General features: G+C 38.4%; 1 protein-coding gene across 10 annotated transcripts in view; it reads left to right on the forward strand.

The window, feature by feature from the left end:
* EYA1 (EYA transcriptional coactivator and phosphatase 1) overlaps window positions 1-15899 on the forward strand; it is a 115295-nt gene that overhangs the window by 31200 nt on the left and 68196 nt on the right. For 7 of the 10 annotated variants that reach the window (XM_040432974.1, XM_040432982.1, XM_040432976.1 and 4 more), the window contains 3 exons: window positions 1846-1983; window positions 11893-11975; window positions 12434-12620. In XM_040432974.1, coding sequence (XP_040288908.1) covers window positions 1846-1983; window positions 11893-11975; window positions 12434-12620 — 408 coding nt within the window. The remainder of the gene's footprint in view (window positions 1-1845; window positions 1984-11892; window positions 11976-12433; window positions 12621-15899) is intronic. The other 3 variants (XM_040432983.1, XM_040432984.1, XM_040432977.1) reach the window with 1 other exon arrangement.

Below are 15899 nucleotides of genomic sequence, written 5' to 3' on the forward strand. Positions count from 1 at the left end.
ATATAGGTATAGGCTGTATATATGTATATAGGTATAGGCTAGATATAGGTATAGGCTGTATATAGGTATATCTATCTATCTAATATCCTATCTATCTATCTATCTATCTATCTATCTATTCATTTATCTATCTATCTATCTATCTATCTATCCCACAGGGGTTATATTGTTCGCCATGGTGTAACCTCCATACATTTGCAGTACAGTATACATTATAATCCCTGCACCATGCTATACAATATAGATTATAATCCATACACCATGCCATTCAATATACAGTATAACACCTACACTGTGGGGTTATATTGTATATTGTATGGCATGCTGTATGGATTATAATGTATACTGTATGGCATGGTGCAGGAATTATAATGTATATTGTACAGCATGGTGCATGGATTATACTGTAAATTTTACTGTATGGTGTATGGATTATAATGTATATTGTACAGCATGGTGGAGGGGTTATAATGTATATTGTACAGCATGGTGGAGGGGATATAATGTATACTGTACAGCATGGTGGAGGGGATATAATGTATACTGTACAGCATGGTGCAGGGATTATATGTATACTGTATAGCAGTGCAAGGATTATAATGTATATTATACGGCATGGTGCAGGGATTATATTGTATATTGTGCAGCATGGTGTAGGGATTATAATGTATATTACACAGCATGGTGTAGGGGTTATTGTATAGCATGGGGTATTAACTATACTATATATTTTACGGCATGGTGCAGGGATTATAATGTATTCTGTACAGCATGGTGTAGGGATTATAATGTATTCTGTACAGCATGGTGTAGGGATTATAAATGTATTCTGTACAGCATGGTGTAGGGATTATACTGCATATTAAACAGCATGGTGCTGGGATTATACTGTATTGTACGGGATGGTGCAGGGGTTACACTGTATGCTCCTTAAAGTGACAATTATCTTAGGTTTTCTTATTGCCCACCTTTGATGGCGCAGTGCCCAGCTCTGTGCCAACCCTGCTCAGCAGCTGCCAAGGCTTAAAGAGGACCTTGAGCTGAGCGCTGCCATTGGCCAGCGCTACAGCATAGGAGAAGAAGACGCCGGCAGGATCAAATGGGTGGAGCCTAACTCCTTACATACCGGAGGCTGTACCGGGCGAACGGAGCGGCGCCCGGGGATAACAGTAAGTGCAGGGGGATCCCTGGGCGCCGCTCTACACCTCTGTATAGTTAGTTTAGAGGCTTTCCTCTGGTGAAAGGTCCTCTTTAAAGGGAACACTGGTCTCAAGTGGCAATAAAACTCTTTACTTCTGGTATTGAAGCGATGCAGTTGGTGGAGTAATGTCATTCTGGACTTTAAAACCACAGAGGTGGCCCTTAACTACTGGGGGCCCATCGATCTACTGATACCTATCTTCCTTCTCAATAAGTTTGAAGATCTATGCAGGGCAATTCTACTTCCCAACCCTTATTCCTTCACTTATGCAATGAGTGTATGAGAGGAGAAAGTGTCAAAGTGCCTATTGTCCCATTTCCCTCTGCACGATGGGGCAGTAAGTCAAGCATGTGCCCTTCTGCTCCATTCTTTCTATAAAGGACTGCGAAAATAGCTGGGTGCTGTACTCAACTATCTATAGCAATCACATAGAAAATGAATGATGGAAAGGCGCATGCTTGACTTTCTGTATCATCAGATAGAGGGAACTGGATCCCCATTCTCAGGATTAATCAGGTTCCCAGCAGTCAGACTCCCAGGAACCATTTAAGTATAGGTTAATTGCTGAAGTGTAACATTTAATGCAGATTAGATTAATTTAACTGCATTTGCACACACAAATCTTATGTCACTAACTGATTTAGGTGCATTGTGGGCAGGCATCAAGACGGAAGGAGGATTACCGCAATCTCAGTCCCAAGGACAAGCAGGATTTCAGAGTTATGGTTCAAGCTTCAGTGCCCCTCAGCCAGGCCAAGCGCCTTACAGTTACCAAATGCAAGGTAAGAAGTTTATTTTTACTTTTGTTGAGCTGTTGTATATGACATGTTGTCCTCTATAATAGCTGGAGAGGAGCACATTTTTGAACTGTGATTTGAGTCCTATTTGGCCAAATGATTTGGATTGAATTGAATAGAAAGTGTCCCCAATTTCCCCTCTCTCTTCGATTCTCTCAAATTGAATCAGACAAAATTCAGGTTGATTAGAATCAGGACTTGGGTCAGAATTTGGATCAAATTTTCAAATTGTGGAATTGATTTACTCATCTCTAATATCAGCTTTATATTGTTTCTTGCAACTCTTTTCCATATGACATTAGCATTGTTTTTAGAATATTTGGTCTATGGACTCTGGAAGACTTGTGTGTGTTTGATGTACTAGAAATTATACTTCTGTCTCTCTGTCTTAATGTATATTGATCCTGGGCATGTCAGGATCTGGTGAGGTCTCTGTACCTTTGAACTATTGGTTGAGTAACCACAGTGCTGCTGGACTGACCATCTGATACAAAGTCCCTTAAGTGAGGCCACTCGGCTTGATCTGCTTTACAGATGGTTGAAATGCAAACAATTGATGCCATTTGTAAAGGTGCCCTTCAGCTGGCTAAATACCCTAGATAGTCTTTCAAGCTGTCCTTTTCCAACACAATGTCTTCATGTACTGAATATAGGTAAAATATCAATGTTTTATTAAGTTTCCTCTATTACATTGTTAAATATGTGTTATATTAATTGCCATGAAAAACAAATTAATTAATTGGTAAACATATTTTTTACCTTTTGAATTGTGTTCCAATCCTTTCTTAGACTCCTGCTTTTTATATAGTCCTTATAGTTGTTTCCGTGTATACGCGGAGAATAAGAATTTACATAACAAAATATGTAAAATGAAGATTTAATGTGTGTTCTGTGATGCAGATAGATATACAAAGTAGTCTAATTTGGGAAAGTGTTTTCTCACAAAAAAAAGTCACTTAGGCAGTCATTGTAAAAGCCAACTGTTCTCTGTAAGGCCTATAATGAAAACAGATTTTCGGGAAAGTATTTTATGTTTGTGTCTAATGGCCAGGAACCGAGAGAGACATTTTAAAAACAGTGCAAATGATGTCTGAACAGCAGCGAATGTAAAAAGGGAAAAGATCTGGGATTAAAGAGCCCATCTGGCCTTCATAGAGCTTTCCCCAGAGGACGGCACTAACTTCTGCCTCGTATATTGTACACTGATGATAGACATAGCCCATGGCAAGAAGGCTGATTATATGAAGCAAATGAACTTCTGTTCGAAGTCTCAAACTAAGACCAATGTTGTAACTGTCCAAATAGAAGAGTAAAGAATATATGGGATTTCCCAGAACCCAAATGCATTGTGTTGTGGGGAATTTTTCTAGAACAGTACCAAATGTTTTGTTATGAACAGAGATGCATTTCTGTATATGTAAGAAATAGCATGCTGAGACCTCGATTTTGGGCTGTATTTGATATACAGTATATATTTGATATACCGTATATAATTTTTTGATTTATTTATTTTGTTACATATTTACATATGTACAAAATAGCTTTCTTTCTTTCTATACACTGTTCCATGGCAGCTATGTCCCATATGATATGCAAGATAGTTTGGAATACATATGTTTCCCTTTATTGTCTCTTATTGTTTAAATCAAGTTTTTATTCTAAACATATTTTTAAATAATCTTTGGTCATGGCATTTTTTTTATTTTCCATGTCACTATCTATATATTTTAAGAAAAGTCCTAAAATACAGCAGTTTTCACAATGGACACAAAGCCTTATAATAGCCGTCCCTTCTTGTTCGGTATAGATCACTTTTCTGCATTGATATCCTTATAATTACAGGCAGAATAAGGCCATGTTCACATCTGCTCTGTGAACTCCGACAGTGTGTTCTGGTGGAGGAATGGACTGCCAGAGTTCACTGTATCTGGTATAGCTGAATACCATTGTGCACTGATGGATCCCCATTCACTATAATGGGATCCAGTGGATCCAGCGGGGATCCTGTAGAAAGCAGGTCTATATGCTTGATACGGTGAGCAGATTAGAGTGCCGGAGTTCACAACGCAGATGTGAACCTGGCCTTACCAGGAAAGATAACTGTATTTTTCAATCAATAAGACGCACTGGACTATAACATGCATCCAGGATTTGGAGGAGGAAAATAAGAAAAAAATATTCTTCTTCAGACCTCAGATCAGACCCCCAAATCAAACCCCCATTCTTCATCAGATCAGATCCATAAGCTCCATCAGCCTCAGGTCATACCCTCCAACCTCCATCAGCCTCAGATCAGCCCCCATCAGCCTCATATCAGGCCCCATCAACCCAAGAACAGACCCCATCAGCCTCATATCAGGCCCCATCAGCCCAAGAACAGACCCCATCAGCCTCAGATCAGACCCCATCAGTCCAAGAACAGACCCCATCAGCCTCAGATCAGACACCATCAGCCCCAGAACAGACCTCATCAGCCTCAGATTGAACCCCCATCAGACCTCAGATCAGACATTAAAAAAAAACATACCTCTTGCTCTGGACACCGATGTCCCTTATTCACTGCTCCATGCTCTTCTTCCGGCCCATGCTGCACTGTGATCTGATGTCGCACAGCGCCAGGTCATAGTACGTGCCTACGTGCACTATGTCCTGATACTGTATGCTGTCAGGACATAGTGCAGAGCGGGAGGGTGGGTATTGCACAGCGCTTCCCTCCCAGCATCACCCGCATGCCGTTGACTGCATAATGGAAGAGGTCATTAGCATTCAGACTTCTTTTGGTGGAAAAAAGGTGCGTCTTATATTTAAAAAAAATTCGGTATATATAGATAATGTAGGATCCACCATTCACAATAGGTGATATCACAGCTTATCTACTCCCTCCTAATCTCTGCACAAGTCACAAAGCATGCTTGGAAAAATGTCCAATAAAAGTCAATTAGTCAGCTCCTGTCCACTGTGTCAAAAACAGATTATAAAAAGTATATGTGTCACTATCTGGTTTTAACTGGAAGAAATCAATTATAGTTGACACATTCCCTTTAAATTTACATTGGACATTTATTTTACAAAATGTAAAGCAGGAAAAAGAATTATATAATTTTTAGCGGAAAGTTCTTTTGCCCACACTCATCCACCTCCATTTCCTCATTAGCATGTACATTTAACTTGCATGAATGTTAATTCTGTTGAGTGGAGGTTGGGGGGAGGGGGCACTACTACCGCAGGCTGGTTTGCTATGAATGGACTGCTTACAAATCCTGCTGAGCTGGGCAGACAGGCTATACCCATGTAAGTGACTTATTTGCAGAATATAGGTTGCCTTAGATGGTTCCTATATTCTGCTGATTTCCCTTATAGGCCTGTAGGAAGATCAAGGGGGAAATGCAAACAGTAACATTATATTCCAGAATTGTTGATAACACCATTCTGTAATATCATTTGCCGCTTTACTTTAGGGGCAGACCACCTTAGTTAGTCTCTTCGGTAGCATACTGCATACTCAGGCTTGAATACTGACTGTCCTGAAGATAACCATTGTGTGAACTGAACTAGATGAGAAGTGCAATTAAAGGAATCCAAAGAAACAGATGGTGTGACTGGTAGGGGGACTTCTAGAGGAACAATACAACACTTTGCCTTCTGGAACAATGTTTAGAGCTCAGAGTCGGCCTGTCACCCCTCCTAAAATATTTTACTAAATACACATATTCCCCATAAAATAACTGGAGTTACTGGACCATCTTTTCTTACAACTCTGTATTGTGCTCGACCCTTGTTATTCATTATAGAAATGTATAAATAAATTGGTAACTGAATGTTACCATCCCCCTTGCCAAATTGATAAGTCAAGACATAGGCTGATGCTGGCAGTCTGAGAGTGTGCAGTGACGCCACCAAATAGTATCAGGTTAGCAATTTATACATATTTTTGTAGTAGGCATAACAGAGGAATGGAACAACACAGAGTTAATTGAAATTGCTATATTATGGGGAATTCAATTATTTGCTAAAACCCGACAACTCAGGAGTGGTGACAGATCATCTTTACAAGGGAAACTATTACTATATAAGCACTGATAATTTGAATTGTTATGGATATTAATATGGCTGTATGCATCTTTCCATTGATTAGGTCACCTAAAAAATGGACCTTATTATTCTGATAGTGCTGCTCCATCCTCAGCCCAGCAGTGATAGTCACAAGCACACCCTGCAATCTAGAAGTATGGCTTCAAAAAATTGCCAATTTTGGGCTCGCTTACACAAAAATCTTGGAACTTTTTGCATTTTTACACCACTCACTCCAGTTTTAAAAAGTGGGCAGTGAAGTGGACGTGGTTAACTATGTTAATTAGTGTCACTCCAGATTTGTCACTGCATGAATAAGTTTATAAATCAGGAGAGTGAGTGGAAAACTGCTCATACACACAGTCAGATAATCTTTAGTGCCGCAGTCAGTTAAAGGGAATGTGTCACCCATTTTTTTCTGCCAATTAAAATGAGATTGCGATACAGTAGCCTTCTTTTCTAATCTGTTTTTATTAATTTATTATAACTTTTTTTTCTATTTCCTCAACATAATTATGGGGACTGCTGTCTTGCCTGAGCTGTCATTAACAGAATTTAGAGACATGCTTTACAGCAGCCACATGAGCCATAGGCACAAGGGACAGGAAGAGACCTCGTTGTCTTCTATGGGAGAGTTTCCTAGGCATGTTCTGTGACCTGTGCAGAGGTCAGGAGTAGTGTTAGCATGCTCGGCCGAACACCAGATCGGCTCGAGCATCGCTATGCTCGGCACATTTAGCGGAGTTCGGCCAAACACCACGTGTGCTCGAGCGCAATGCTTGAGTCAGTGTATTTAAATCTAATTTAGCCTCTATTTCTATGCAGAAGATCGCTGTACAGTGAGGGAATCCCTCAGTGTGAGTCTGCAGCTTAGGAGTCCCTGCTCTGACTCCATATATAGCAATGTATAGTGCTTGGGGACACCTTAGTGTATTTAAATCTAATTTAGCCTATATTTAGGAAAAGTTTCTGCTGGGATTTAAACTCACAACCTTTTACATTAGAGGCAATGAACTTAACCACTCAGCTATAATAGCTGCATAGCCAGTTACTTAAAAAATAAATAAAATTTGACTTCTACTAGTTCTAAGCTATGATGCAGAAGTTTGAGGTTTAAATCCCATCACAAACATTTTCAGAAATAGAGGTTAAATTAGATTTATATTTTATATTTTTTTTAGTAATTGTAAAAAATGCATGGCACAAAATAAATGTGTATTTACAAAAAAAATTACTAAAAATAAATAAATATATATATATAATATATATATACTTTCCAAAAAACGAGGCAGCACTTCCAGGTTTCGGTGACAGGGTGAAGACCCCAAAATTTTATTCCCAGCAACGTTTCGGCCTACTCAATGAGGCCTTTGTCAACTGTGCGGTCTAACTGTGCTGCTGCGGTATTTGTGATTTAATATATATATATATATATATATATATATATATATTAGTGTTGAGCGAGCATGTTCGGGTCAGTGAATTTAAATCTAATTTAGCCTCTATTTCTATGCAGAAGATCGCTGTACAGTGAGGGAATCCTTCAGTGTGAGTCCACGGCTTAGGAGTCCCTGCTCTGACTCCATATATAGCTATGTCCATATATGGAGTCAGTGTTTGGGGACACCTAGTGTATTTAAATCTAATTTAGCCTATATTTCAGAAAAGCTTCTGTCGGGATTCAAACTTACAACCTTTTGCATTAGAGGCAAGGTCGGGTAGTCGGCCGTTTGACCATCTGGTAAGTCAAAAAACACAGCGACGACCTCAGCCCATTGGTCTCGGGGTAACTTCTCCCCCACGGCAATCTTTTTAAATACTGCCAGATAGGTCTCCACGTCGTCCGAAGGGGTCATCTTAGGGATCACCGCACGGACAGCTTTTCGGGCATCGTAGACATTCTGGGACGCTCCTGCCGCTTGTAACACCATCACATGCTGTAATAGCATTTGGTTGGTTTCCTTCTGCTGCTTGTTAGCTTCCCGCTGCTGCAAGTTAGCCTCCATGAGGGCTTTCACGACCGCCTCCATTTTGTTAGGGGACACGTGTCGTAACCTTGCCGGCTTAATATAGGACATGCCCCCGTGCCCGTAAGAAAAACTAAAACTTTCAGCCTCCAGGCCAGCCTCACTGCGTGTGCACGCATCCTCCACCAGTTGTGGGGATTTGCTCTGGTAGACAGGTTTAGCGGAAGCAGTATAGAGGCAAGGAACCAGGTTGTAAATTAAACTTCAGTGTTTTATTCACACACAGCAAAAACAAAACAACGTTTACCTGGAATCCTAGGTGTCGGTTCACACCTGGTTGAATGCTCAGCCACAGAATAGTTCACTTTCAGGCTTCCAGGTGGCCTGCATGCCTGTTTGCAGTCTTCAGCCTAGAGGACTCCACAGCTTCACTGTCAGATGGAGGAAAACCCCACCTGACAGAGCTGACTGCTTTTATAAGCCTGCCAAGACCTGGCCTGGAACGTGGAGAGTATCCACCCACCCAGCATTTTGGCTACTCCCAGTAAGAGCTGTCTCGGATCAGCTTTGGAATGATACATAAAAACTGTTTAAACAATAGCTCATTCTCTTTAAGTTGCCTCCGGAGGTATCTGAAAGTGGTTAGTTCCTGTCTTTTTATTAGAATATAGAAGATGTTAAGGGTTTTGATTTTATAGCTGAACTTAGCAGGATCAGCACATATCTATCTTTGGGGTACCTTTTATAGTTTATATTTTGAACTGCATTGTTTAAGAGAAAGTTGAGTAACTTAGTAAATATATTGTATTGCCTTCTTATTCTTAGTCAGCCACAACCAGTAGTCTACGCTCACCCTTATGTTTACACTTTATAATTCTGCAGACTTCAGACCGGAAATTTCCCAGTATTCCTTGCTGACCAAATGTCTGCACAATATTAAAGAGGTATACCCATCTTTGACATTTATGGACATGTCAAAGTTGGTAAAACCCATTTAAAGGTAACTGGTCACCAAAAAATTGATGTCTGATCTGTGGGCAGCAGTTTCTATTGCTGGAGAAGATGAGCAGATTGATATATAGTTTTATGGGGGAACATTCAGTAAAACTTGGACTCCTAAGCCCAGAATAACCAAAAATGTAAATAATTTTTCCTGAAGAACTACATATCAATCAGCCCCTTCAGCTCTATAGTAAGCTGCCTGTAGACTTGCCTGCTTGCTAAATGTGACAGGTTTCCTTTGAAACATACCCATTATTTCAGATAACTTTTCAGAATAGGTTGTTATATGGATATACATGGTAAAGATTTTCAGCTGTTCCTGAGTTAGTGGGTGAAAATTAGCTGTAATGAAGTCTGCCTATAGATTACACATGGAGCAGATTTTGCTTCCTGTCTCTTACTAACTCAGAATCACTCAGAAGCAGCATATAGAACATTACAGAGAAGCACTGAACAGTATAGATGTGAATAAAGCACTTGGGATGACATATAACACTAACTATGATGAAAAATCTGATGAATCATGTCTGTGGTGTCTCTTTACTTCTCTCTGCACTTCCTCTTTCTTTTTCCTGCTCTCTATAGACTTCTATGGGTGATATAATACTAATACTTCAAGAAGCTGTCATGCCTGTCTTGATTTTAACAAGATGAGCTTATCATAAATTTCAAAGACAATGTTAGTTTAGAAAAGAGGGAAGGAAGAAAGCAGCTGAAAACCATAGACCAAGGCATTTTCTCTGATATATTTATGTATGACATAAAGTTTATGTATAAATATTTTATTTGATTTATATTTGCCTGTACAATAGTTATGTGCAAAGTTTTGTAAAGTACAGTAACTACAAAAGTTGGTTGAGTCTACTGATTTTTATAGGATAAGCTGATAATCTAATATTCTAACAGAGTTTATGCCCTTAACAGGGTGCCAAAAGTGAGATTAAATGGCTCCCAAGTGTTACCTCCATACTGTGCACTTTTGTCTGTGGGCTGTGTTGTGTAGTCCAACTCAGCCCCATTCTTTTTTGTATAAAGATGAGTTTCTATTTTAGGCACAGTCCATGGACTAGAATAGCATTGTATATGTTAATAAATAAAGAAAACGAAAGAACCCATTTTAAAACCCTTTTTAATAAGTAATAGACTATATAGATAATAATCTCCATATTAAGGATGTTACGTGCATACGTAACATTACATAATGGTCAGAGACAAAGGTTTATCAGTTGACATTTTAACACTATATTGTGATATCATTCTTTAGATTTGACATTGATGGCTTTTGTATGTATGGGCTATATGAATCATTGACCTATCAGATACGTACATGTGTGCTATTCTGCAAACAGCTATGGTCTATTTGTGACCATTTGACATTCCATGTACTCTAATGTAAAGGCATTTGCTTCCACAGTGTTTGCAGCTAGCGGATACAAGGCAGTGAGCCAAATGCTCTACCCTTCTCTTCTGCCATGGAGATGTACAAATGCCTGCATTTATGTAATGAAATTATGCCATTTTCATATAGTACAGTATTAATATATATATATAAAACATATTATACATATATTTTTATAAATATATATGTTTTAAAATATATATATTTCTATAATTATATATATATATGTATGTTAATAGGGGGGGAAAAAATAAAATATATATATATATATATATATATATATATATATATATTGGGCCAATTTACGAACAGATATACGCCACTTTTCGCATGACATGTTGCTGCAGAATCTGTGACTTCTTCTCCGCTCATGCCAGGTCTAAAAAAGGGGACAAGGCATGGGTGTGGAAGTGGTGGCCCAGCAGGTTTAGGCTCCATTCACACATCCGTGGTGTGTTGCAGACCCGCAAATTGCAACACACACCCGCCCGGCACCCCTATAGAAATGCCTATTCTTGTCCGCAAGCTGCAGACAAGAATAGGACATGTTCTATCTTTTGCGGAGCTGCGGACCTGGAGATCTGGGCCGCGCTCCGCAAATGCGGATCCATTCCGTCCCCATAGAAAATTAATGGGTCCGCACCCGTTCCGCAAAATTGCGGAACGGATGCGGACCCATTTGCGGACGTGTGAATGGAGCCTTAGGCTGGATTAGGAGTAGAAAATGGTCTAAATTTCTGCCAGCAAGGAAGCTGTCTTACATTTAGAATCTGCGCTGGCTAAGCCGACGTTATGTAGAGGTTGGCGCCTCTAAATAACTTCGGGGATCCATCGCCAGCGCAGGGTCTTATTAAGATTAGCATCTAAAACACCAGTCTTAATAAATGTGCCCCATTGTACAGACAGATAGATAGATAGATATGGGAGAGGTAGATAGATAGATAGATAGATAGATAGATAGATATGGGAGAGGTAGATAGATAGATAGATAGATAGATAGATAGATATGGGAGAGGTAGATAGATAGATAGATAGATAGATAGATAGATAGATATGGGAGAGGTAGATAGATAGATAGATAGATAGATAGATAGATAGATAGATAAATATGGGAGAGGTAGATAGATAGATAGATAGATAGATAGATAGATAGAAGATAGATAGATAGATAGATAGATAGACAGACAGACAGATAGATAGATAGATAGATAGATAGATAGATATGGGAGAGGTAGATAGATAGATAGATAGATAGATAGATAGATAGATAGATAGATAGTACTTCTAGGTGGGTTTTGCCTCCACATTACTTCACATATCTCCTTACTTGTGCACGTCAGAAATGGTGCAAACCTGTTGTTTCTACCCAACACATGGCGCCTATTGATGCTGCAGTCTGGGAGGTCTGCATATACACATTTCAGTAATTTGAAGCATTTTCTCCTTTCATTTCAGGGAGCAGTTTCACCACAGCATCAGTAATCTATGCAGGAAGCAATTCACTCACAAATTCAACAGGATTTAATAGCTCCCAGCAGGTAAACGTTGGAGAAGAAGGGATATTTCACTTGTACACAACAAGCCTTTTTTCCCTATTCCTTTTTCTTCTGTGTTCCTACCTTAATAACTCCTAGGCCGTGACGTTGTCCTTCCAACCTCCAAGTGTTTCCCCTTGCTGTGTTATAAATCCAGCCTTAATTCCATCGCTGACAGATGTGCTCCAGTAATGTTCTTGTAATGCGATGGAGAGGTACCATGTGTTGGGCCACCCCACAAACATTTGTTTTGCATTTGTATATCAGGCCATACTAAATACATACATTTGTGGCATGCATAAAGCCTTCCGATCCCCTACGCTTATCTGTTTCCATGTGCCAACAAGCCGGTTGATATATTCCATGTGGAAAGTATCATCAACATGTGTTTGTACTAATATTTTGAAATATTTCCTCTGAAGTAGCAACATGTTGATATGGTTACTTGTTTTGTGTCTTAGGAATATCCTTCTTATCCCAACTTTGGCCAAAGTCAATATGCACAGTATTACAACAGTTCTCCATATCCGTCACATTACATGACAAGTAGCAACACAAGCCCCACTATTCCCTCAACTACTGCAACGTACCAGCTGCAAGAGCCGTCATCGGGTGTCACCAGTCAAGCGGTAACAGATCCTTCCACAGGTAAGCATGCTGCAATTTATCACTGCACTGTGGTCAGCGTGACCAAGGTCGTTAAAGGATTTCTGTTATCTGTCTGTGTGCTTAGAATTATACATATTTGTCGGTATTACATTTTGATTCTATCTATTATCTATCTATCTATCTATTATCTATCTATCTATCTATCTATTATCTATTATCTATCTATCTATTATCTATCTATCTATCTATCTATCTATCTATCTATCTATCTATCTATTATCTATCTATCTATCTATCTATCTATCTATCTATCTATCTATCAGAAATAAAAGCAGCACTATCACAAGAAAGGCCCCATTGAGCTGGGCTGGCTGAAACTTTGAATTTTGGGGGAATAAAGTGGGTCCATCACCCTTCTACCATCATTGGAGTGCTGGCTCATTCTTCATATCTGTCTGTCTATTTATCTCTCTACTATATATTATGCTATCTATATAATATCTATCTATCTATCTATCTATCAATCTATTTAATATCTATCTATCTATCTCTATTATCTCTCTATCTATCTATCTATCTATCTTCTATCTATCTATTTATCTTCTATCTATCTATCTATCTATCTATCTATCTATCTATCTATCTATGTAATCTGTCTATCTACCAATCAATATCTATCTATCTATCTATCTAATATCTATTTAATATATATCTATGTAATCTGTCTATCTATCTATTATCTGTGTATGTCTGTATCTAATCTGTCTATTAACTATTAAATTATATGTCTATCTATCCATCTATCTATTAAATATCTATCAATCTATCTATCTAATCTTACTATTATCTATTAAATTATCTATCTATCTATCTATTTATCTATTTATCTATCTATCTATCTGTCTATCTATCTATCTATCTAATATCTATCTATCTATCTATCTATCTCTATTATCTCTCTATCTAATATCTATCTATCTATCTATCTATATATCTATCTCGTATCTATCTAATATATCTAATATATATCATCTATCTATATATCGCTGTCTGTCTATCTATCTATCTATCTATCTATCTCTCATATGTAATATTGATCTTCTATCTATCTATCTATCAGAAATAACAGCAGCACTGTCACAAGAAAGGCCCCATTGAGCTGGGCTGGCTGAAACCTTGAATTTTTGGGGATTAAAGTGGGTCCATAACCCTTCTACCATCATTGGAGTGCTGGCTCATTCTTCATATTTATCTGTCTATTTATATCTCTACTATCTAATATCTATCTATCTCTTATCTATCTTTCTCTCTTATCTCTTATCTATCTATCTATCTATCTATTAATAATATAACATCTATCTATCTCATATCTATCTAATATATTTTATCTATCTATATATCTCTGTCTATCTATCTATCTATCTATCTATCTATCTATCTATCTATCGCTATTATCTAATATGTAACATCTATCTATCTCTTATCTATTTATCTGTCTATCTCTATTATCATCTATCTATCTATCTATCTATCTATCTATCGTTATTATCTCTTTTCTATCTATCTATCTCATATCTATTTATCTATTGCTCTATCGAACTGGATACAAACAAGAAACGTAAACTTTGCAGGATGGCATAAATGTTTTCAGAGTTGTAACCATGTGATCAGCTTAGTGTTTCTTTAGACCATATTTTCTTATGATTGTGTCTCCAGGCTTCTCGATGAGTTCAGTGATTTTAGCAATCTATGTTGTTCCTGGTTGTTCCATGTCTAACATCATAGAACTACAAACATATGAAGAAATAATGTTGCAGAATGAATCATCATATCATTTTCTTTGTCATTTTGGGATGTGTGTTGAAAGTTGAGTGACATGACTTATCTTGGTGCAGCATGGTATGTTGACCTTTCACCATTAGTAGTACTCGTGGTTGACTGTGGATTTATATCTATTACAACATCCAAGCATTGCTTGAGTCAGTATGTGTTTCTCAGTCTTCTGGTCTCTTACAAAAATATTACTTCAGTTTCCAGTCCTTAGTGGAAAGGAAAGGTTCCATCTGATACTGAGATTGCGTTGCAGGTACACGGCATGAATAATATGTGTTGGTACTCAGCAGGGATCTGTGTTCGTTCTACTTGTAAATGTGAGCACAGCTGCAGAGCTGCTATTAAGACACAAGTGCACTGGGTTTTGGTGCCCAGATTGGTCTTTTTATCAGGAAACAGAGCTTGTAAAAGGAGGTTAACACCCGACTCTAAGTCATGAGGAACAGCTGACTTGGTCCTGGTTTTAAGTTCCCGACACCATGCTGGCTGCCACTTGTAGCAGGGAGTCTTGAAAGTTGGCTTAGCTCTTTCTTAGGAGCTTGTGGTAAGTATATTATATGCTGTGTGATTCCAAACACAGCAGGAGAGAAATTTGCCTTTTGTTTGCTCTTTTGGGTGACGGTAGGTGTTTGAGAGATCTCTTTCCTAATAAAAGTGACCACATGTGTAGGAGATGCAGGTTTTTGTTGTCTTCTATAGGCACTACATACTTGAAACTGTGAGACTCTTCTCTAATGGAAGGTTATGACCTTCTCTAATGATAGGAATATTTGATTTTGAGAATATTGGTGTCTGCTGTAAATTTCCACTTGCTCTCCTATAAAACTATATGGATCAAATGAAAAGGGGCCGTGCTCTATGTTTATAACATTTTTGATCAAATACTTGCCGTCAGTTATTTTTTCCACTGATCGGTGAACCTCAGATATTTGTTCTAGCCTAGCAATGTTGTGTTTCATAAAAAGCAAATAACATTCTTCGATGTGATGATAGGGCTGCCTTCATTTTTAAAGATGTGCAAAATACAATCCCTCTCTATAATCAGACTCAGTAATTATGCCATAGTCAGAGTCTGTTGTCCATTAAAATGACCACACACAGCATGGAAATTTTTTAAAAGATACTGATCAGCCATAACATAACAGCCTTATATTGTGAAGGTCCTCCTTGTGCAGACAAAACAGCTCTGACATGTTAAGGTATGGACTCCACAAGACCTCTGAATATGTGGTGTCTGGCATCAAGACGTTAGCAGCAGATCAATGTGACTTAACTTGGAAACTAGATGAACACCTGGAACTCTTCCTGAACAAATTTTAGAGTGTGCCATCACACATTATTCTGATGAAAGAGGCCACTATCATAGTAAAGGAGTAATGGTTCTGCTCGCAAGAGCAAGGATATCTGAATGTGGCTGTGCCACGTGCATGAGTCCTACCAGTGATATTTCTTTGGTAGGCCTATATGTAATCCTTCTATAAATTT

Source organism: Bufo bufo, chromosome 5, assembly GCF_905171765.1.
Source record: "Bufo bufo chromosome 5, aBufBuf1.1, whole genome shotgun sequence".
In the NCBI taxonomy this organism is placed as follows: domain Eukaryota; kingdom Metazoa; phylum Chordata; class Amphibia; order Anura; family Bufonidae; genus Bufo; species Bufo bufo.